Source organism: Ziziphus jujuba, chromosome 8 (assembly GCF_031755915.1).
Source record: "Ziziphus jujuba cultivar Dongzao chromosome 8, ASM3175591v1".
NCBI lineage: Eukaryota > Viridiplantae > Streptophyta > Magnoliopsida > Rosales > Rhamnaceae > Ziziphus > Ziziphus jujuba.
Window position 1 is genome coordinate 15,397,213 of NC_083386.1, and position 25,379 is coordinate 15,422,591.

Here is a 25,379-nt window from a genome sequence, read left to right on the forward strand (position 1 = left end):
ACGCATTGTTTCAATAATGCGTCGCCTAACACTAGATTATTCAATATTTGCTGTATTAGTACATATAAGTGATTTGGCCTAGTGGTGTGGTGATTTTCTGAGAGTGTATGAGGTCCTGGGTAAGAACAAAAAAATTGAAAAAAAAAAAAAACAGGCGACACATTCCTCAACAAATGCGTCGCCTGTTCTTGTATTTGGCGACGCATTGTTTCAATAATGCGTCGCCTAACACTATATTAGCCAAGTTTTGCTGTACTAGTACATATAAGTGATTTGGCCTAATGGTGTGGTGATTTCCTGAGAGTGTATGAGGTCCTGGGTTCAATTCTTGTTATGGTTCTATTTTGATTTTATTTTTTTTAATTGTTTAAACAAAAAAATTGACAAACAAAAAGAACAGGCGACGCATTTGTTGAGGAATACGTCGCCTGTTCTTGTATTTGGCGACGCATTGTTTCAATAATGCGTCGCCTAACACTATATTATTCAATATTTGCTGTATTAGTACATATAAGTGATTTGGCCTAGTGGTGTGGTGATTTTCTGAGAGTTTATGAGGTCCTGGGTTCAGTTCTTGTTATGGTCCTATTGTGATTTTATTTTTTTTTAAATGCTTAAACAAAAAAATTGAAAAAAAAAAAAGAACAGGCGACGCATTTGTTGAGGAATACGTCTGTTCTTGTATTTGGCGACGCATTGTTTCAATAATGCGTCGCCTAACACTATATTAGCCAATTTTTGCTGTATTAGTACATATAAATGATTTGGCCTAGTGGTGTGGTGATTTTTTAAGAGTGTATGAGGTCCTGGGTTCAATTCTTGTTATGGTCCTATTTTGATTTTATTTTTTTTAAATGTTTAAACAAAAAAATTGAAAAAAAAAAAAAGAACAGGCGACGCGTTTGTTGAGGAATGCGTCGCCTGTTCTTGTATTTGGCGACACATTGTTTCAATAATGCGTCGCCTAACACTAGATTAACCAATTTTTGCTGTATTAGTACATACAAGTGATTTGGCCTAGTGATGTGGTGATTTTTTGAGAGTGTAGAAGGTCCTGGGTTCAATTCTTGTTATGGTCCTATTTTGATTTTATTTTTTTTAAATGTTTAAACAAAAAAATTGAAAAAAAAAAAGAACAGGTGATGCATTTGTTGAGGAATACGTCGCCTGTTCTTGTATTTGGCGATGCATTGTTTCAATAATGCGTCGCCTAACACTATATTATTCAATATTTGCTGTATTAGTACATATAAGTGATTTGGCCTAGTGGTGTGGTGATTTTCTGATAGTTTATGAGGTCCTGGGTTCAATTCTTGTTATGGTCCTATTTTGATTTTTTTTTTTAAATGCTTAAACAAAAAAATTGAAAAAAAAAAAAGAACAGGCGACGCATTTGTTGAGGAATACGTCGCCTGTTCTTGTATTTGGCGACGCATTGTTTCAATAATGCGTCGCCTAACACTATATTAGCCACTTTTTGCTGTATTAGTACATATAAATGATTTGGCCTAGTGGTGTGGTTATTTTCTGAGAGTGTATGAGGTCCTGGGTTTAATTCTTGTTATGGTCTTATTTTGATTTTATTTGTTTTAAATGTTTAAACAAAAAAATTGAAAAAAAAAAAGAACAGGCGACGCATTCGCCTATTCTTGTATTTGGCGACGCATTGTTTCAATAATGCGTCGCCTAACACTATATTATTCAATTTTTGCTGTATTAGTACATATAAGTGATTTGGCCTAGTGGTGTGGTGATTTCCTTAGTGTGTATGATGTCCTGGGTTCAATTTTTGTTATGGGACTATTTTGATTTTATTTTTTTTAAATGTTTAAACAAAAAAATTGAAAAAAAAAAGAACAAAAAAATTGAAAAAAAAAAACAGGCGACGCATTCGTCAACAAATGCGTCGCCTGTTCTTGTATTTGGCGACGCATTGTTTCAATAATGCGTCGCCTAACACTATATTAGCCAAGTTTTGCTGTATTAGTACATATAAGTGATTTGGCCTAGTGGTGTGGTGATTTTCTGAGAGTGTATGAGGTCCTGGGTTGAATTCTTGTTATGGTCCTATTTTGATTTTATTTTTTTTAAATGTTTAAACAAAAAAATTGAAAAAAAAAAAAGAACAGGCGACGCATTTGTTGAGTAATGCGTCGCCTGTTCTTGTATTTGGCGACGTATTGTTTCAATAATGCGTCGCCTAACACTATATTAGCCAATTGTTGCTGTATTAGTACATATAAGTGATTTGGCCTAGTGGTGTGGTGATTTCCTGAGAGTGTATGAGGTCCTGTGTTCAATTCTTATTATGGTCCTATTTTGATTTTATTTTTCTAAAATGTTTAAACAAAAAAATTGAAAAAAAAAAAAAAGAACAGACGCATTCCTCAACAAATGTATTTGGCGACGCATTGTTTCAATAATGCGTCGCCTAACACTATATTAGCCAATGTTTGCTGTATTAGTACATATAAGTGATTTGGCCTAGTGGTGTGGTGATTTCCTGATAGTGTATGAGATCTTGGGTTCAATTCTTGTTATGTTCCTATTTTGATTTGATTTTTTTTTAAATGTTTAAATAAAAAAATTGAAAAAAAAAAAGAACAGGCGACGCATTTGTTGAGGAATACGTCGCGTGTTCTTGTATTTGGCGACGCATTGTTTCAATAATGCGTCGCCTAACACTATATTAGCCAATTTTTGCTATATTAGTACATATAACTAATTTGGCCTAGTGGTGTGATGATTTCCTGAGAATGTATAAGATTCTGGGTTCAATTCTTGTTATGGTTCTATTTTGATTTTATTTTTTTTAAATGTTTAAACAAAAAAATTGAAAAAAAAAAAAGAACAGACGACGCATTTGTTGAGGAATATGTCGCCTGTTCTTGTATTTGGCGACGCATTGTTTGAATAATGCGTCGCCTAACACTATATTAGCCAATTTTTGCTGTATTAGTACATATAAGTGATTTGGCCTAGTGGTGTGGTGATTTCATGAGAGTGTATGAGGTCCTGGGTTCAATTCTTGTTATGGTTCTATTTTGATTTTATTTTTTTTAAATGTTTAAACAAAAAAATTGAAAAAAAAAAAGAACAGGCGACGTATTTGTTGAGGAATGCATCGCCTGTTCTTGTATTTGGCGACGCGTTGTTTCAATAATGCATCGCCTAACACTATAGTAACCAATATTTGCTGTATTAGTACATATAAGTGATTTGGCCTAGTGGTGTGGTGATTTCTTAAGAGTGTAGAAGGTCCTGGGTTCAATTCTTATTATGGTCCTATTTTGATTTTTTTTTTAAATGTTTAAACAAAAAAATTGAAAAAAAAAAAAAAACAGGCGACGCACAATCTTATTGGTGCGTCGCTTGTTAACTATATATATATATATATAAACCTCAGTTTTGGTGCACTAATATTTTTATTGATTGTTATTATTAAAATAAAATTAGATTGATTAAAAGATCTAAAAAAAATTAAGTGAAAAGAGAACAGGCGACGCACAATCTTACTAGTGGGTCGCCTGTTACACGTATAACAAAAAAGAAAAAAAAAATCAACCTCAGTTATGTTGCTCTAATATCTTTATGGGTTATTTGTTGTTAAATTAAGATTAATTAAAAGAACTAAAAAAAAAAAGTGGAGGAGAGAACAGGCGACGCACAATCTATATAGTACGTCGTATATTTATTGAATTTTTACTGACGCATTAACCTCAGAGTCGCGGTTTTGTTTTTTCAGACGTGTTTGTTTCCTAGCGTCGCTAAATAAGTGTCGCTAGATATCAATTTTCGCGTAGTGAGTGAAAAGGTGGAGACATAAAACATAAAGTGAGAAAATGGAAAGAAAAAATAAAGTGAGAAAGCGAAGAGATAAAAGTTAGAGGGACAAAGTGGAATTTAAATTTAGAGAGATAAATTGGAGAGAAGAATGGAGTAAGAAAGTAGAGGATGAAAATGTGAGATAAAATATAGGTAGAGAGTGCGGTGAGAAAGAAAGTAGGCATTAGTTTGGGGTAAAGTAAAATTTTTAACATGAATGAAGGAATAGAACCGAAAATTTCTCTCATTCGTAGAAAGAATCCAATTCTAACAATTTGGTGAATCCAATTAAGTTCTTGAACTCCTTTTAAGATGTTAAAACTCTAGAATTATTGTTTGATTTGATTACAATTGCCTATTTAATTTCTTTCAAATAAAATCAATTAATTTGGAAGTGGCATGTTTGTAATTATAGAAGATAATACATATATATATATATATGTACAGTCCGTCTATGGTGCGGACGGTCCTCATGCGGCCCACAGTATTGGTGACGGTTTTTCATAGTATTGGTGACGATTTTCTAAGAAACCGTTGTTAATATTATGAAAAACAGTCACTAATACTGCGGTCCTCATGTGGACCGTTCTCACCATAGAATTTCCATATATATGTATATATCAAGGATTAAAAAATATATCTAAATTAAATAGAATGAAGATTTGATTTAAATTTAAAATCTAAAAATATAGTCTTAAGGATTTCACTACCGTACCAAATCAATCAATACTCAAAATACTAAAATTTACGAACATATTTTTGGCGCATATCATGTCTATAGAGAGCAAACATAAAAATGCCGGTCACTAGAAAGCAGACAATTTTATATTCAAATATATTGCTAATAGTAATTACAAAAAAATGGTACGTCCTTTTGCGTCTCTCTTTCCTGCTGACATACAACACATTTCACTATTAAGTCTCATAATTTAAGATAAGGAGAACAAAATCATATATGCAACACAAATCTAAATAAATATTATCTTACAGAAAACAATACATACATATATATACATATATGCATGCAAAACCAGGTAATCATTATCATGAAGAGGAGACCAGCAAAGGGGTTTTGAAATGAAAGAATATTATTATAAATTAAAATAATTAATGTTTGAAATTACGGGCAGTCCAATCCCAGCCACCAGCTTTTCCACCCGAGCCGCCATCAATTTGGTTGCAGTAGCTCTGGCAGGCAGTTTGGCAAACATTAATGGTTGCACCTTCTTCCTTGAGGCACACCGGCATGCATTCCTTCCCGCAATTTGATTCTGCAGCTTCCGACGATGGCGTTCCAGAGTTCGCCTTTCCTGCCAGCTCCATGCAGAAGACGATCATCACCATGAGAATTTTGATCTTTTTATGCACCATCTTTTGTGTTTCTTAATCTCTCTTTATTTTTAGTGTTTTGGTTTGGCCAAAAAAAAAAAAAACAAAAAAATTAGGATTGAAATTTCAAGGTGTGTTTTGGGTTTATTAATAATAATAAGGGATTGAAGGCTTTAAGATTCCTCCTTTTTCTATTTTTTATTTTTGCTTTTATGTGGTCTGGAGCAAAACAAGGAAGTATGTATAATTAACTTGAGCGCATATATATATTTGGTTTTTATTTATTTATTTTATTTTTGGATTTTGTTGCCTATAATAGGATATTAATTTGTCATATTCCTTCTATTTATTTATTCTGTCTCTTTCGTGTTAATCCTATATAAATTTGGAGTTTCTATAGGAGTCTATCAAGGGAAAGAAAAAATAAAATCTTTAAATGTACTAAATATATAAATTGACCGATTTAAAAATATTTTTATACCTTTTAAAAAGCCTAAACTGAAAAAGAAAAAAAAAGAAAGAAAAAGAAAAAAATTTAAGGATGTTTTTCGCTTTTATCAACCCAAAAAAAAAAAAATGAGAAGTGTATACATAATTATTTTGCTAGTACAACTAGAACGTTCCAATAGTATATGCCAAGTGAAATTTCATTTGTACTTTTTTAACTATGTCTTAATTACAATTAGATTTACCAGTTAAAACCTATAATTAGAACGTTCCCGTTTGTAATAGTTGTTTAATAGGTCGCCATGGTATACAACTAGAACGTTCACGCTCGTAATAGGTGTTCAATAGTTAAAACCTATAATTATATTTTTACAATATTATTCAATTATAATATTGATTTTTAACCTTTTTGTAGTCTTTAACCGAAAAAATTAATTGAAAAATTGACAAATAAGTATATTTTGATAAATAAAAAAAATTCAACAGACATTAACGATGGGTTTATAAAAATTGATGTAAATGTAATTATGATAAAACTGAAAGGGATAAAAATGAAATTTGTTTATACACAATTATCTTCCTTAGAAGTCTCACTCAACAATTATAAGGACTAATATTCCTGCGGGACAATAAAGTGATAAATAGTTATTGCTTCTATAAGTAATAATTCGAGTTTAAATTCATTAACCTAAAAAAATGAAAAAAAATAAATAAAAATGAAAAAAAAAAAAAAAAAAAACACAGCAACAACTCTAAGGACTAATTTTTCATGCTCATGTACTCTACCGGTAGAGATCTAAGACACATGCACCATGCCAAGGTTAAAAAGGAACAAGGCATGCAAAATGACGGGATTAACCCTTAAGTTTATGAGCTTATTAAGGAACTGTTTCATATAATTAATGAAAGTAGAATTTTTATTGTAAAGTTTTTTATGGTAGAGTTTTTTCAAAAAGAGTTTTTATTAAAAAGCTAATAATTGATTAGTTGTCAATTAAAAAAGTGTTGTGAATATTAAATTTAATGTTAGGCAACATGATTATAAAAAATGTTTTTTTCAACTTAAATGTGTACAATATTAGTTTTTAATCATACAATTCAATATTTTATTATAAAAATTAATAATACTAAAATTAATGTTGTAAATATTTTTGTTAATAAATTTATTATTTTAATTTTAGTTTTTAGATTTTTAGCTTATATATTTAGTTCTTTAAATATATACAAAATAAAATTAAAAAATAATGTTGAGGGCGTAAAACAAAATAAATTTTAGCAATTGAATTTTTATGTAGTGTTTAATTAGAATATATTGGGTATTTTATTAAAATAACCAATAAAAATTGTGAATAATAATAGCATTCGGTAATTATGGTATTGAAAAGTTTTAATTACACTACCAAATGAACTATATATAGTTCTATTATAAATTTATTTTTTATTCCTATTTAAAATTACCATTAAGGATATTTGTTAATTAAACATATTTATGTTCAAAAGTATAGAATTGAACATCTCAAATGGTGTTAAAAAATATATGATTTAAATATATTTAGAAGTATGTGATAGTGTATTATTTTTAAATATAAATATATTATATATGTTTAGAAGTATGCGACTGAATATCTTAAATGTATTAAGAAGTATGTAACTGAACATCTTCAAATATGAACATTTTAAATATGTTCAGAAGTATGTGACTATATATTTCAAATATATTCAGAAGTATACAACTGAATATTTTTAGAGACGTTCATAATTTTGATAATCGAATGCTCCAAAAGAATACATTTTTTCACACCCTAAAACTGTTATAAGTAGAAAAAAATTTTGTTGAATTTTCATGATTATCAATTTGATCCAAAAGTATCATGAAGAATTTTTATGGAATGGTGTTTAATTTGTAAATAATTTGTGGAAATTTTTTTTTTTTTGACTTAACTAAAATTTTATGAATTGTAGATATTTTAGATATTAAAAGTATTGTATAAAATTATTTTTTTATATATATATTTAAACAATAGTATGAAAAAAAATAATACTCTATAGAATTTTTTTAGAATTATAAAAAAAAAAAATTCTATTATACTTGATAAAGTAATTATTAGCTTCCTAGGTATAGATTCTTTCATAGAAGTTTAAAAAACAATTAAGAATAAAATTAAATTTTTTTTTTTTTGGTTAATAAGTAGTTGACTGTAGGTAAAACACTTATGTGTTTTTGAAAAACTCTTAAATAGAGCTTTTTGACAATAAAATAAAATAAAAAAGCCTATTCCAAACAAAGGCTAAATATATGCTATATTTTAATTATTTTATGTCTATGAGTATATCTCGTAAAAGGCACGTAAAATGGCACACCTAGGATCGTATTTGGCGCTCAAAGTAGGATTTCCCATCATTTTTCATATACTTTGTATATGTCTCTCTCACACATTTTCATATATAGGCCTTGCATTTTCAGATCATTTAGAACATTAATGTAAATTAATTACACCTTTTTCCGCCTTTTAAATATTATTGTAAATTACAAAATTCGCATTAACGCTAAAATGGGAGCTCGGGAGAGTATTGTCTAGTGGCAAAATAATTGTTCCTTAAACAATGATTGCGATATCAAATCCGGAAAAGAAAAAAAAAATGCTAAAATTGTATTAATTTCCACGACAATTAATATATTGTCCTCCATAACTCCTAACCCATTTGTTACCCAAAAAAAAAAAAAAAAAGGCCCCATTCCAAGGCCGAAAAGATAATAAAAAAAATTGGCTATGGCTTTTGGATGAATATCCTGTCTAGCATGTGAGAGAGACCTACTAACACACGACTCTACCATCACTGTTTTTCCCTCTTTCTCTGTGGGTGCATAGAGGGGAGCTAGTGAAGAACAATCATTCATATGAAACCCTTGTTTACAAATCTGTTGGCTAATTAATTGAATGGTGGTCCTGCTGATCAGGATTTCATTCTTCATGCAAAGAAATCTAAATCTATGCGCTATAATCTGAGCAAAATGAAGCAGCCCAATACCAGAATTAATAATATTCCAATTCCAAATCCATCATATGCATTTCATGTAAGCTTGAGGACAGTAACAAAAATAAATAAATAAATAAATAAAGAATTATAAGTTGTAGATTTCCCATTACTTAATTAATTTACTTATAATTTATCTAGGCATTTTTCCTATCTCAGAAAAATTTTGGCATGTACAGGTGAACATTTTCACATAATCATGGAAGTATTTTTAGAGGATAGTAATTTTCCAGGTGTCTCCCTAGGTGTGACTTGTCATATCTTATTCCTTTTCAGTCCCAGTAACATTCATTCTCCACTTCTCTTCCCACTTGTGTTGTTTAGGATGAGAACAATAATTGCTGTTTAATTCTTTTGTGTTTTGTTGGGTCAAAATTTGAAGTTGATATTGATTTCAAGCTATAGGGTACGTGAAGGACAAATCTAACACTAAATAGTAAGTGAATATCATCCTAGCTATCCAACCGAAGTGTATGTATCTCTATCCCAATATATTTTACAATATCGGAGACAACATGCTACGCAAATTGCAAATTTCCATATATTTTATTGAATTTGTCCCATCAGCTCCATCCCATCTCTTTTTTATTCATGTCTCCAATTATTCTCACCTTGTGGGGTACAGGTTTAAGACTATGTTTGATCAAAAGCTCAACGGTTCTTTGATTGAAAATGTCGTAAATAACATCACTTGCCCCAACATTTATTTATTATGAACTATTCCTTTCTTCCCTAAAATAGGAAATCCACATCCTTGGTAGATATATAAAATCTTAATGTTTTTTTTTGCATATCTATATAAAGCAATTCTGCTTTCATTCTTTCTCATCCAAATCTCTCTCTCTCTCTCTCTCTCTCTCTAATCCCTCTGAAACACACAGTGCCATTGTGATGATGATGATGGTGAAGATGAGTGGTAAGTTTCTCATAAGATTCTTGAGCAAGTACAGAAAAGTAAGTAGCAGAGTACTAAACCATACTATTAGAGATACGAGCAGCATACCCAAAGATGTTCCGAAGGGTCATCTAGTAGTATATGTAGGTGAAGAGTGCAAGAGATTTGTCATCAGGATTACCTTACTCAATCACCCTCTGTTCCAGGCTTTGCTTGACCATGCTGAGGATGTCTTCCAATTTCCAACCAGCTCTTCAAAACTCTGCATTCCTTGCAAAGAGCATGTTTTTCTTAGTGTTCTTCAATGCATTGGCTCTGAACGAGATCAAAGTTTTTCAGATTGTCTTTTCAGGTGTTTCACATGTTGAAGTTGAACATGAATGTCTCAGCAATTAGGGAATACAGGGGAAAACAAAACCAAAAAAAAAAAAAAAAAAAAAAAAAGAAAAAGAAAAAAAAGAACTTTTGCTGTAAAATGTTTTGTACAACTTAAGCTGTTCAGAATTCTTTTTAAGCAGGATTTGATTTTGCTGTGATGAAAAGAAAAGAACCGTTTTGCACTGCATCTAATCAGTGAGCAGACCCAAATGCAGGAAAATGTACCTACTTGACTTCAATGTTATGAATGCACTCACATTATATAACATACTACTTTTTTTTTTCTTTTAAACAACAAAAAATATATATATATAAAAAAAATAGATAAAAAAAATTGTGTATCGATATAGGGATAGAAATTAGCCATATAGGGATACAAATTTTTTATTTTATTTTTTAATCCCCATATATAGGGATAGAATACTTACCAATTTAAAGAATGTTGGAGTTTCCAAATTATGCAAATGTGTAATCTCAACCCCTCGGATGATCAGATCAAGTAGGTTTTATGTGGATCACAAGTGATTTATTTTATTTATTTATTTATTTTTCTCTTAACTGATGACCGATACTGGCCTTGCCTCAACTGTGAATATCTGTAGTAAAATTCTACCTAACTACAAAGAAAACAGTAACAGCCATGAATAAATGTTTTATTATTGTTATTATTATTATTATTTTTATGAATTGTGATCACATGCTCGCTTGGCCAGAAATGGGAATGAAAGTGTTAAACTGGGCATCAGTTGGATAGTTTTTTAAAGCGTATTTCGAATTAGGATTACTTGTTTCGATATTTCTAATATGCCTTTTGTTTTGTTTTGTTTTGTTTTGTTTTGCTTTTTCCTTTTTTTTTTTTTTTTTTGTGTAAAATTCTATTATGTTTCCATGAGAAGTGACCATTGGTCTTGAAGGATGAGCTGCTCTGTCCAGTACATTCAAGAAAAAGGTAACGAGTACTGCAGGCAAATACCCCCAAAACCATGATTTCTAGCCAGGACTAGTCCTTGGGTTAAAGTTTTTCTTGACAAAAATGTTTTCTCCAATAAACTACACATCAGTGGTAAGGTCAGATTCTATGCAACTTCATCAAATTCGAGCTCTTGTTTAATGAGATAAGATCAATGGATAAGACATTCACATCTATATATAGAAATTATGAATTCAAAATATTGAAATAAGGATAATTTATTATAATTGTAAAAGAAATATTCTTATAAATAAAAAAAAAAAAAATCCGAGCCCTTGGTGATGCAAGTTCATATAATTATTATAAATTCCGAAATTACTCAACTTGATGCAAAAGAATACGTACAAGTAAGCTCCATAAGGCTACACAATCTCTCAAATGGACAACCTTAACGTCTTTAACTACATCCAATCTCCAAATTAAAATGCACAAATCTAAAAATCTTAATTTGACTTACTGAGGTAGACTCCAATTTCAGGAGAACAAGGCTAAATAGATTAGGAAATAAAGTTGTTAGTAGCCAAATCTACATCTTCAGTTAACAATGAGCGATTCAACTAAATAATGCCTGGGGCATGGTCAGAGGGTCCATTATAGTACCAGTAATAACTCTAGCTTCGGAGAAGAGAGTAACAATCTCATGGTTAACCAGAATTCTGCCTAACTTGCAAGCTATTCTCCTTCGGCCGAACTCTTTGTTAGACCACGTGAAGGAGTCCCGTAGACTCCAATTTCAGGAGAACAAAGCTAAATAGATTAGGAAATAAAGTTGGTAGTAGCCAAATTTACATCTTCAGTTAACAATGATTTCTGAATATCTACTAGCTTTCACTCTTAATTAATGCAACCAAAAAAATAAATAAATAAATAAATAATATTCAATTAAGATTTTAAAAAAACTTTTTTAGAATTTGACAATTTAGGTATGTTCAGTACTGATTTTTAAAGTAAAAAATATTCAATGAAAACTTTTTAAATATCTTTAAAAATTATGTGGTATTTAACATGTCAATGAATTTTACAGATTTTTAAAATCCTAGACTTTTATTGATTTGTAAATCAAAAATAAAAACAATTTTTTACAAATTTTTAAAATCCTAGACTTTTATTGACTTTTAAATAAAAAATAAAAACAATTTTTAATAAAAAATAAAAACAATTTTTAAAAAAAATTTCGACCCATTTATCTCAAAACTTTTGAAATAACTTCAATTAGACTAATCCCACAAATCATTTTTGTAGCTCCACCTTCTCTCAATTGGGAATTTTTTTATTTTTTATTTTCTAGTACTCTCATATTATCCATTGGCCATTGTGACATTCCCTACTTCTTTGTAATAAAAAACAAAAAAAAGTTATTAGATTGATAATTTATATAAAAAATGGGATTGACATGGAAATAAAATAATCTATTTAAATTCTATTACATATCTATCTTTTTACTAATTTATTTAAATTTCACTTGTTTATTCCGCATTTTAATAAAATAATATATAAATTGGATATATAGATTTTAATATGTAAATGGAATTTTTTACATTTATCCAATGTGTTTAATTATTCATATGGTTAATTTTGTTTTTAGTAATGTATAATTTAAACTTGAAAAAGGATTAAGATGTACATACATATATAGAATCCAATTTCTACTAAGATCAGGATTAGAAAATCATATTCAAAAATTATATTTGTAATGACAAAAATATATATATATATATAAAAAAAAAAAAAGAAAAGAGAAAAAAAAAATTATAGGCCAAACAGAAACTTATTATTCAATTGGTAAATAATATCTGGATTGCATAGAGCCAAAATTTTAATGAAAAGATATATGTGTAGTAAAAACATTTATAGATTATATACCCAAAATCTATACACAAAGAATAATAATAAATAAAAAAAACTGCAAAAATTTAAAAGTTATCCGTGCACAAAGTTATTTATTTTATTTTTTAATATTTTTTTATTTACATGAGAAATATAATTTTGTTTCTATAAAGTCTATTAAAAATCAATAAAAATCTATCAATGGGGAAAATTTCAATTGTGGTATACGAGGTTTGTCTTAATTCAATTATAATCCTCAAACTTTCAAACATTTCAACTATAATCCCTACCATTGGATTGCCGTTTGAAACCTTCCCCTTCTCTGTCCTATGTGGCCACTTAAATTATTTTTGTACCCTTAATAATTAATTTCCTTTTTATTTTTATTCATTTACAATTTGTTTCATAATTATTAATATATATTAGTGTAAATATTTTACTTGAAAAACAAATAACTTTGTCACTCTACATTAAAATATTTTAACACACACACACACACACACACACACACATATATACGTATACACGTATATACAGTCCGTCTATGGTGCAGACGGTCCTCATGCGGACCACAGTATTAGTGACGGTTTTTCATAATATTGGTAACGATTTCTAAAAAACCGTCGTTAATACTATAAAAAACCGTCACTAATACTACGGTCCTCATGCGGACCGTCCTCACCATAGAATTTCCGCATGTATATATATATATATATATATTTCATTTCTTATTATACATTTACATATTTAAAAAATTTAACTTAATTTACAATATTTTCTTCAGAAAATAAGTATTTGACTTATAAAATAAGAAATAGAAAATTTTATATGGAATAGTTGATACGAACCTAGGATGACCTGCTCCTAAACCTGTATTATATTAGTCTGGATCTTAATTAAGTTCAAGTTCTAATGGAATTGACCTCAACCCCTAACCAACTTGTGGTTAAAAACCTTGGTATAATGTAGACACCATAATAGGAGATGGAAAACCTATTGATAAGTCAAGCTAAAACAACCAATTCTCTAATGGTGTTTTAGGTGTTCTCAAATAACAAAAAGATAATTAATCTCACAGGTATTTTCTTAATCAAATCAAAGTTGTATTCTTATTGAAAAATAATCCTTTAAATAGACTTTGAAAGAAACAAAATAAACCCTAAAAACCCTAGGAAAAACTGGCCACACAATGAAGAGTTCTAGCTTGACCGAATCTTTCCTTTTCCTAATCTAATTAATTAATTCCCTTATTTTCAATTAAGAATTAATTAATTTACAAACAAAATAATAAAATAAAAACTTTCCTAAACTTATTTGTTCAAAAAGTAAATAAATACAAATCCAAAATTAAAGATAGTTTCCTAAAACAAAAAAAGTAAAAACAAATTAAGAAACTAAATATGGTAATTTTTGGCTAGGTTGATAATGACCCTTCTTTGACCTAATTGGACTCCAAATAGCTTCAATAGTCTTTGTGGAATGCCAAATAAGCTTATTATGAAGCTCCTCACGTTGCCTTTGCTTAGAAATATGAGAAAAGGCTAATACAGTAAAGCCAGCAAAGAATACAGCAAATTTTGGCCTTTCTTCCCCTTGTGCGCAAACCACTATGTTGTTCGGCTTTGAAGCTGCTTTGGCTGGTTTCTATGACTCATCCACCATATGAATTGAACCCATAAGAATGGGCATCCAATTCATACAATCCGACCTCCATATTGGCACTAAAAGCGTCACCCGGGCCCGTTTTGGCTTCTATTGATTGTATGAGTAAAACAAGCCTTAGTTCTTTAGATATGGACAACCCCTCTTTATTATGACTTATTCCTTGGATAAAGACAACAAGATTGTCCTTGAACTTCTTGACTTGGGCTTTAGTAATTGGCCCCACCTTCATCTGTATTGGATCAGCACCCCAGTGGGTTGTCGATTGAATGGTCTCGGGCGGATTCGCATCAATATTACTATTTTTTTTTTAAATGAGTCCAAAAAAATCTCTTTCTTTGTAAAACATAAAAAATCTCTTTCTAAAAAAATATATTTCTATATATAGAAAAAAATTAAAAAAAAAAAACCTTTTTAACCGATTTCATCTAAATCTAAGAAAAATAAAATGTATAGATATAGAAAAATTGAATAAAAAAATATTCTTCCAAGTTCCAACAGATGTTGTTTTCCCAAAAAAAAAAAATAACAATTAAAAATTAAAATAAAAGAATAAAACTTAAAGAAAAGAGATCAAGCTGATATAATTTATGCATAGATTTTACAGATTTCCCTTCACTCATTCATTCAAATTTTTTCTTATAATGCAAACATAATTTCTCTGCTTGTCTTTGTGATTACTCCCAATTTTTCAATTCCCAAGTCCAATCCAAGAAAAAAGTAAAATAAAAAAGGAAGAACCTTTCAAACTTGTACTAGTCCACAATTTGCTCTGTTTCTATACTATTATTTGAACTAAATAATAATAACTATGACAATTTCAAATTACACAGTAAAAATGTATTTCAAGATTTAGTAGATCTAAAAAAATTCAATGGGCAAAAAGAGCATGGTTAGAGTACAAAGAATGGGGCTGGGTTAAATTTTCAACCATTGCCACTAGTCTCGTTGCGTCATCATCACCCAAACTCATCCACTAGTAAGTCTGACGTTGATCCCGCCATTGATCGTTTGACGATGGTCTCTCTCCTTAGATGATTCAATATTTTTCTACCTCAAAAGATAAAAATAAAAAATAAAAAATAAAAAACAGAAAAAGATGAAGAAACCCACACTACAAGAAGTTCAGCTTTTACCAACAAAAAGAACTCAACTATCGTCGGTATGTGTTTTACCAATAAAAATAAATTCGTTGGCAACTTCATCGCCTATGTGTCCTCTGCAATTGTCTTTACTGACGAATTTTATGATTTTCTTGGATAAAGCTTTTGCCGACCAAAAAAAAAATTCGCCGCGACAAACTATTTCCCTCAAACCAAAACTTGTCAGTAAAATCTTTTGGCAACAGAAATATGGCAAATTTTTATATTCTTGAAATGTAAGTAGCGAAAAAATTATTTTGTCGGCAATAAGTTATTTACCGTCAAAATTACATGTCGTCGACAAAGCTATTTTTCGCGACGCAATTTGTTTCCTCGGCAAAGAGTATTAGCGGCGAAACCAATTTCCTCGGCAAAGAGTTTTAGCAATGAAACCCTATTCGTCGGAAATTGCTTTTAGCGACAAAATAGCTTCATCGGGAAAATGCTTTTTGGTCACGAAAGGTATTTCGTCGGCAATAATCAAATGTTTACCAACAAAATAGTGCTGAAGCACATAATTCCTTAGCGATGAAAGTGTTTGACGACAATGTTATAATTACCGAGAAAATTGTGCGTACACTGCAAAGAAAAAAAAAAAAAGAATTAATATATCAATAATAGAAAGATATACCTACTCATGCAAACTTTCAAATAAATTAATAAGCGAGCCAAGTATCTATGTAATAATAACCTATTTGATAAGATATACCTCTCCAACATTCTCTGCCTTCATATGTAATAATCACCTATCTGGTAAGTATCTTTATGTATACATTTTAGTAAATCAACATATATATATATACACACACATATATATTTCAACATGCACACATAGTATTTTTGCTACCCAAAGGGGATCCAAACTTCAACAAAGAGCTGAGATGCATTATATCTCATGCAAGCCGTTTGTAATAATTTTTTATGTTTTTACTTTTTGTATTTAATTTTCTAGTGGAGTGGCATGTTACATACAAATCCAACAGAAGAAAAGAAGGCAAGGAAACATCAGTTGAGTCTTAAGGGACCACAAGAATTTCCGCAGAAAGGAAAATATGTATATGAAACTAGTTTATATTATTTATTAGAATTCATGAATTGGATTTTGCAATTTGTGGTGTTCTGCAATTTGTGTGGATTGCAATAATATGGTGGACTGCTATATTAAAAACTTTTTGATTCTGTTTATTTCTCTCTGGGCAGTGTGTGTTGTTAATTTCATAAAATTTCTTTATAGAAAATACATGATTAGACTAATTTTAAAGATTGCACTTATTCATAGGCTAACGTTGGGAGTTTTTTCATTCACTTACAGGGCAAAATACAAAGCGTGTCAATGTTGAAGATAAAATAATACTTAACACCTTTATATTTGTTTGTATATTTGATTAAATGCATAAAATTATTAAACTTGATATGGTTCTTAAACGTTACATGATGCCCTAAATCCAAGCAAAAGATTTGAAGTGGCTCTTCCTGAATATGAAATTCCTATCCAGTTCATACATCGAGGTTTAGGGCCATTGATAGGTCTATCATTAAGTCAAAAAACACTAAGTGTTCAACTGTGTGAATGGTGAAACATGACAAATTTATTTTAGTTTATATAGATGATATTTTAGTATTTAGCATAAATATGAAAGAAACTAGAAAAACCTATAGAAGGTCTCTGATTCTTTTTCTTTTATTCTCATCAATCTGCATCCATGTCTCAACTTGTAGAGGAGTATGCTTCCTAACTAGATAACCGCATTCACTTGTTAATTTATTTGAAATCTTGTCATTTGTGGGCCTCCCTGTGGCATAATCTAGTTCCACCTTTAACCTCCCCATAGTTGCAACCATAGCTGTAGTTCCTTTGCTAATAGTCCCTCCTCTAACATTTTTGCTTTGCAAATCGGATGCTGGAAATATTAAATAAACAAAAAAGAATTTATGTAAATAAAATAGAATTAAGAATACTGATTTAAGCAACTATTTATATGCAACTAATATTAAATAAACAAACCCGAGAGTTAATGCTATCAGAGTTAAGTGATTAAGAATACTGATTTGATGAATGTATCCTAGTGTTTGTGTATACGTTATGTGCAAGTAGTGTTCTAATCTAAACAAGTTCATCAATATGTTGAACAGCAAAAGAATGAGAAGGGCAAAGTTCATCTATTCTAGAGAGTAAGTAAGACCAACGGGTGTTTTTTCCATGAGAATTGCATATAACATGTCTTAGTATGCTCAAATTATTTTATTTTTGTAGTTTGAGGCTAACTCTGGGTATCAAAATCATTGTATGTTGAATTTTTATGTGTCTCTAATATCATGGATTAAAATAAACATATTTTGATCCAGCCAACTACTGTTGTGAATCATAATAGATTTCTGTACCAAATATTTTTTAGCCACTTCAATAAATGATGCTACCCCATCAACATATTCTCTAGAAAGTCGATTTGAAAGACCGATCCAACTTTTTGAACTTTCGTATGCCTTACTGATAAAAACACTAATGTCCCTAATGTTTGGTAATATATCGACTAGATTCCTTCAGGTTTCAATACCATCAATTTAGTGTTTTTCGCCAATAGCTACACAATGGCTATACTCGCAATTACATAATTACCATAATGGTTAATATCTTTCAAAGCTCCTGATGTTTCGTAATATATCAACAAACTCCCTAAGGTTTAAACAGTTGTTTTACATTTTTAGTTTTTTGGCCTTTTCATCTTTGTATCTGATTATCAATATATGTATTTTACCTTCTCAAAATTTTGGTATTGTTGTTAATTTTTTAAAGAAAAATTTATGTAACTATATATTATAATTATATATATAGTTATATGTATATATATAACAATATATATTGTTGTTATTTTGGTATTGTTGTTATTTTGAGTATAACTTGTCCGAATTTATGAAGGCTAATTTTTAGACCATAATTTTTTTGTACACTTTAGATATCTAAGGAAACAACTAATCAAAGCATTGATACTTTCTTCTTGGCTAATGGACAGTGTGTTACTATTTGGATACTCATAAGATTAGAAGAAGACCTGTAGAAAATTCCTATAATTGTAAACTCATTTAGCCTTCAAACGGATAATCAATGAATACAAAATCATGAAAGAAGCAGAACAACAAGGTGAGGCATGCATGGGAAAGTAACAAAATTGTTGTATACTGTACATACCTGGCCTTCAAATGGTTCAGGAATGCATAATTGTGGCTATGAAGCTTATACCCAGTCCACTTCTCTATGCCTAATCACATGATAACACCACCAATGAAAGAGTCAGTAAAATTCACGGTAGATTGATTGAGCAACAAGATTAAGCAGTAAGCATTATAACACAGGATCGTAACCTTATATCTAATTGGCCTTATATCTAATAGATAGTGGTATTGCATTTTATTTATCTTCATAAAGCAATCATTATACTTAAGCCGAACCAACGCAGATATACAATTTATGGAAGTACGCTGGACGGAAAACCTTGTATAATTTCAGTTCCACAAGAAGCATGCGTAAGTAGTATTGTTAATCAACTATTTCAGAAAAATATATAATTGAAGAAATATTAACAAATTTGTTACCCAACAGAGAAGCTCCACAAAACCAAATCCTTAATGTAATATGATATGCACCACAAGTAATAAAGACAAAATGGAGCAGTCAAGAATCACTCGATCCCAGATATTCATGAATACATTCCATGACATGATTTCCACAAAACTAAAGGTGGGAAAGCTCACAATTTTTAATTACATCAACCAGATAAAGCACCATAACTTTAGCTCAGGCAATTCAATAACACAAGCACACTCAACCACTTCTACGCCAACGTGCTCTACATGAATTAACAAGGAAGATGTGAGCCTGTGAATAAGAGAGGGGTCATGTCCTTTCAGCTTAAAATGAAACAGCACATACAAAAATTCGTTTCTCACTGAAACCACCTAAACTTGTAGGAAACCAAAAGATATTTTAGTATTTGAAAAACCAGTGCACAAAGTCCTATAACGATACTTGAATGTTACTAGTCAAAAAAAATAATAATAACACCAGAAGAGCACCAAGGCTGTGGAAGGATAACTTATTTTATCTCCAATGTGAAATAGCTGAAACATTACTAGTTCTGTCAACAGCAATAAAGCATTCACAATTATGCTGAATATTTACAAAATGAAGCAAACTTCTTTGTTGATTGCCTATTCAGTAACTAAAAACCAGACAAATAAAAATAAAAATGACATTGAAACCCACCAATTCTACAACGATGATTCCAACAAGACCAATCATACAAGCTCTAGGATTCCAAATTTCAGCAGTCTTGGTGAACCCAAGAAACGAGGGATTGAATTTTGGCACTACTTTTGGCACTTCCACCTGAGATACAGAAACCCTTTTGTTAATTAACTCCCATATAATGCAAATATTGAATATGATAAAGAAAAAAAAAAAGCCCAGCTCATAAATGGAAAAAAATAAAAAAAATAGAAAAATAATAAAAAAAAACCCACAGAAAAGCAACATACTCGGGCAGGAGGTTTTGCGGCTTGGACCCTAACAGAGACACGAATTTTGGAGGCGTTGCGAGGCCAAATAGGATAGCAAAAAAGGGGCTGCAGAGTATGATGATTTTGTGTTACAAGTCTAGCAGGAATGAGAGAAGATGATGTTATGGTAGATGAAAGTACTGCCATTGTTTCGGGTTTGATAGGCATAGAAACTCTGTTTTCCCACCTTATCTACTCGCTCAATAGCCACTCAAAAATATATTTAAACTAAAAATACTTAAGTTTTTCTGTACACAAATTTTCCGGGGTCGTTTTTCCCCCTGTACTCTTACTGATTCCCATCCCACAAATTAACAGAAACTAGGAGCAAGCTCTGTTCCTTTCCACAATGAAATATAAGCATATTGATAAACAAAAAGTGAAAAAAGTAAATAGATAAATTAGATATTATCATATCTACATCACCAAACAGAAAGGGCTCATAGCAATATCCTTAAAAAAAAAAAAAAAAAAAAAAAAAAAAAAAAAAAAAAAAAAGACAAAAAAAAAAAAACAGAGCAACACCAACCTGCAGAACGGCAACAACCAGGGACCAGAACACCTTTAAACGACAACCAGCAGATCAATCGGCGACCACCACCTGCAAAAAAAGAAAAAGAAAAAGAAAAAGAAAATCAAAGAGAAATTCGAGGAGGAATTCAAAGTGAGATTCGAAGAAGAAAATGGGTTTGCTTTAACTTTGGAGATGCAGAGAGCAGCTGGTCTTGAGGGAAGAAAGTGGGTTTGCAACGGAGATGCAACCTTTGGAAAATGATTTTGACAGAAAAAAAATTAAAAATTAAAAAAATTAAAAAAATTAAAAAAAATTAAAAAAAAATAAAAAAAGATAGGAGAAGGAAAAGGAGATGCAACGGAGATGGAGAGAAAAATAATGGGTTAAATCAAGTATTTTGATTATGTTTACACATTAGGACTGGCGGGACAGTGAGGCGGGATAGGCAGGCGCGAAAATTTATTATCTACTGCCTGCGAATATGTTAAAATTCTCGCCAAAAACACAAAGTACTTACCGTCAAATTTTATCAATTTCTCGGAAATAGAAATTTTTCTAAGGAAAATATATTTCGTTGGCAAATGTTTCAAACAATTAAAAATATATAATATATGAAAATTCTATGGTGAGGACGGTCCGCATGAGTATCGCAGTATTAGTAACGATTTTTTATAGTATTAACGACAGTTTTTAGAAAATCGTCACCAATATTATGAAAAACCGTCACTAATATTGTGGTCGGCATGAGGACCGTCTGCAGCATAGACCAACTGATATAATATATATAAGTTTTTTTTTATAAATACACCCAAAAAAGAATAAAAAAGCAATATATTTACCAAATAAATAAAATATATATTTCATCCACAAATATTTTTAAAAAATAGAATACATACAATGTAACAAATATATGTACTCTCCACTATTAAAATGCAACATAGAATGTAATGAAACTCCAAATTTAGTTGTAACCTAAAATAAAAAGTAACTTAGTTATATATATATATATATGTATATATGTTGGTGCAATTTAATTTATATATTACTAATTATAAAATAATATTACTACTAATAATAACAATAATAATACTTTATATATAGTTTTATGTAATTATAATACTATTTATTAATTAGCAGCACATTTAATTTTTTTAACATAAAAATTTTACATATACATGTCATAAAAACCCAAACCAAAAATTAAAAAATAAATATATGGAATTGTCCCCAAAAACTACAATTTTCCCAAATGTTTATTCCATTATTAGTAATAAAATAAAATATTTCGAATATAAAAAATCATTTGCAAGTTAAAATATAAATTAACTAACTTATAATGAATACTCTTATATTACTACTACTAATATATATATATATATATATATATGTGTGTGTGTAAATATATAGTTACATATAATTATAATACTAGCGACTATTATAATTAATTAATTTTTAACATTAAAAATTTACACATATATGTCACAAAAAATATATGATAATTTTCCCAAAAATATGTTTTTTGAAAAAAAAAATTTACAACTTTTACCCATAAAATTGTTAAATTTCATTGGCAACACTTAAATTTGCCGAGGAAATTTTTAAATTTGCTGGAAAAAGTTTATTCCATTACAAAAAACAAGTAAGGTATACAGAAAAGGTAACAATTAAATGCAAGTTAGGATAGAAAATAATTTATATGTTCAAAAATTTAAAAATCCAAAACAAAGCATGCGGCAGATATGTAAAATTTTGTCGGCAATTTTTTTTTCTTTTTTTTACTACCTCCAAACCAAAATTTAAAGATATAGTATATATTAATTAGAAACAAATAAAATACACAGATTTACTAAATAATAATAATAATAATAATTCAAAAATATATATTTTGGATTCACCTTTTACCAACAATTGTGTTGCTGGATGGTAAAAGGTGTAATAACTCACATACCTTTTGCCGAGAAAATTCTAATTGTCACTGAAAGGTACCTTTTTTGTCAACTAATTTAATTTCGTCGGTAATTGTTTGGTTTTTACTGACAATATCTAAATTTGTCGGCTATGACTTTTTCCGACGAATTTTTATTTCGTCGGTAAATGTTATGTTTTGCCAACAACATTAAGTAATCGTCGGTAAAAGGCAATCCAATACCGGCAAAATTGAACTTTCCTCGGTAAAAATGTAACATTTGCCGACAATTTTACTTTTTCGTCGCAAAAAGTATAGTTTTTACCGAGGAATACGTTTTTTGCTGGTAATGATCTCTTTGGCAACAAAAATTTAATCGTCGGTAAAAATTTCGTCACTAAAGGCTCATTTTCTTGTAGTGCCATAAAAAGAAATTGAAGAAGAAGAATAATGAAAAAAAACCTTAAAAAAAAAAAAAAGGAAGGAGAAAAGGAAGCGCCTTTTGAGAGATATATATATATATATATTTTATTTGCAAAGGAAAAAGAAGAATGGATGAAGATTTTTGCTGATCGGCACCGTTGTGAGGTAGCTTTTGTAGTGGGGGATTTTGTGTATCTTAAGTTCCAACCGTATCGGCAAACCTCGGTAGCTTTTCGAGCATCACTCAAGCTTGCCCCACGTTTTTACGGGCCTTATGAGGTGCTGGAGCGTGTGGGTACCGTAGCTTACAAGTTGGCGTTGCCACCAGGGTCAAAAATTCACAATGTATTTCATGTGAGTCTCTTACGCAAACACATGGGGAAATTGCCAGTGGTTTCACAGCAACTGCCACCAATTTCGGATGAAGCTACGATTTTGCCTCGGCCAGAAGCTGGCCTTGACCGCCGAGTGACACAAAAGGGTCATTATCGGCCAAAAACAGAAGTGCTAATCAAGTGACAAGGGCTGCCTGAGGAAGACGCTACATGGGAAAATGCATGGCGGTTTGTGCGCACCTATCCAGATTTCCTCCTTGAGGACAAGGAGTCTTAAGGGGGGGAGAATGTTGGGTCACATTGGTTGCATGGCCCATGCAGGTCTTACATGGCCAATTAGTGGGATTGTGGGGCTGTTAAGAATGGGTCTAATACTGGTGCTATTATCTTTAGTAGTGGATAGAATAAAATTAGTTAATATATTATTGTTATTTTGTTTAGTTGTTATTTCAGTTGTAGGCATGGCCGTATTGTGGGTAGGGGCAGTTAGTGGTAGTAGTGGGGCCGAATATTTTGGAAGCCATTTCTTGATTCTTGTTATGTAGGGGTATATATATTGTACCGTAGGAATGAAATAGGGCATCAGATAAAGTTTATTAACCTTCTCTCTAACTTTCTCTCTCTAGTCTCTCTCTCTAGAATATTTCTCTGTTCTTCTATAACCGAAACAGGGGAGTTCCTTCCTTTTCTACCTCTTCCTTTTCATTGCTTTGAAATTCTGAACCTATCAACACACCTCACTACCCCCCCCCCCCCCCCCCCCCCAAAGAAAGAAAGAGCTAAGAATCTGCCAGGTGTGCTACCCCCCCCCCCCCCCCCCCCTCCCCAAAAATCGCATGAATTTAAGAGGGTGCATTCAATTTCTAGTTGTAATGACTTTTAATGATTTTTTTTTAAGTGATAGATTTTTATGGATTTTAATGGATTTAAATAAAGTTTATAAAAGTATGATAGGCTTTCATAGACTTTCATTTTAATGACTTTTAACGACTTTTAAAAATATTTATAATATAACCATAAAAAGTATAATCTACTTAAAAATGAAAATGAGAAAATTATCAAAAATTAAACGAACAATCCATTACTACTAACAGATAATAAAAACATCTAATATTCATTTTTTTAAAATACCAACAATCTCATTGTTATGTGTAAAAAAAAAAAATCTATTGTTCATTATCATTAAAATGTTCAACATCATTCCACATATTAGCACCTATAGCATCTCTCCATTGATTTGCATGCTCTCTTTGTTCTTCTTGAGTCTTAATAATTGGTTTAGAATCATCCTCCTCATTAACCGGTATTGCTAAAGATGATGAACCTTCATCATCTTGTTCTTCTGGAAACTCATCAGCATGACACTCTTTGCGCAAAAAGTTATGTAATCCTACACAAGCTAAAACTAATTCTACTTGTGTATCAAATGGAAATGGAGGAGCTATTTTGAAAATTGTAAACTGTGATTTAAATATACCAAATATTCTCTCAATTGTATTTCTCAGTGAAGCATGACGATGATTGAATAATTTATTTGGAGTTTCAGGGTCACGACCTTGACCTAAAAAATCTTGAAGATGATAACGAATAAATTGAAAAGGAGCCAAAAATTGACATCGATTTGGAAATCCACAATCCACCAAAAAAACTTTACCTAACCATATAATACTTGTATAATTAGTAAGCAATACGTAACATGTATAATTAGAAAAAAAAAGTAAGAATAATAATAAATACATGAATAAATAAATATATAAATACCTTGTGGTGCTTTAAGTCCATTCCTCCTTGATAGAGTATCATTTAATACTTTTGAATCATGAGCAGATCCTTCCCACCAACTAAGCACATACATAAATTCTAAATCAAAGTTGCAAGCTGCTAAAACATTTTGTGAAATTATTCCATGACGATTACGGTAACTGCTTACATCACGTCATCGTACCATTACAGGAATATGAGTGCCGTCAATAGCTCCTATGCAATCTTATACTTATAAAAATAATATAGAATAGGTTATAAGAATTACAACAAGTTAATAGTTTAAAAAAAAAAAAACAATAACAATAATAATAATTAATACTAAAAAAAATCACTTATTGTACTTTCTCTAATTTTTTCTAGCACTGTTACTGC

General features: G+C 30.3%; 1 protein-coding gene and 1 long non-coding RNA gene across 11 annotated transcripts; both read right to left on the bottom strand.

Moving 5' to 3' along the window:
• Positions 1-15,107: 15,107 nt before the first annotated feature.
• LOC107421461 (uncharacterized) lies at positions 15,108-21,038 on the bottom strand. Of its 10 annotated transcripts, none has more exons than XR_009640119.1 (8): positions 20,765-21,036; positions 20,595-20,666; positions 19,773-19,895; positions 18,699-18,768; positions 17,165-17,412; positions 15,791-16,090; positions 15,545-15,670; positions 15,111-15,419 (listed from the first exon to the last, which is right to left on the bottom strand). It is a non-coding gene; the product is annotated as an uncharacterized LOC107421461 (long non-coding RNA). The 10 variants fall into 10 exon arrangements; XR_009640122.1 differs by having other exon boundaries at positions 15,114-15,419; positions 16,004-16,090; positions 20,765-21,034; XR_007239989.2 differs by having other exon boundaries at positions 15,116-15,419; positions 16,072-16,090; positions 20,765-21,033.
• Positions 21,039-24,409: 3,371 nt separating this feature from the next.
• On the bottom strand, positions 24,410-25,098 carry LOC132805071 (uncharacterized). The gene is made up of 2 exons (XM_060819832.1): positions 25,034-25,098; positions 24,410-24,896 (listed from the first exon to the last, which is right to left on the bottom strand). The coding sequence occupies exons 1-2, from the start codon at positions 25,096-25,098 to the stop codon at positions 24,410-24,412; spliced, it is 552 nt and encodes a 183-aa protein (XP_060675815.1).
• Positions 25,099-25,379: the final 281 nt, after the last annotated feature.

What these genes read in the sequence shown, in the direction of transcription:
- LOC132805071 (XM_060819832.1), bottom strand. Translation starts at nt 25,098, where the DNA reads ATGTATGTGCTTAGTTGGTGGGAAGGATCTGCTCATGATTCAAAAGTA. An exon ending in GTATTAAATGATACTCTATC is followed by an intron (nt 24,897 to 25,033) that starts AAGGAGGAATGG and finishes TATATGGTTAGG; the next exon opens with TAAAGTTTTTTTGGTGGATT.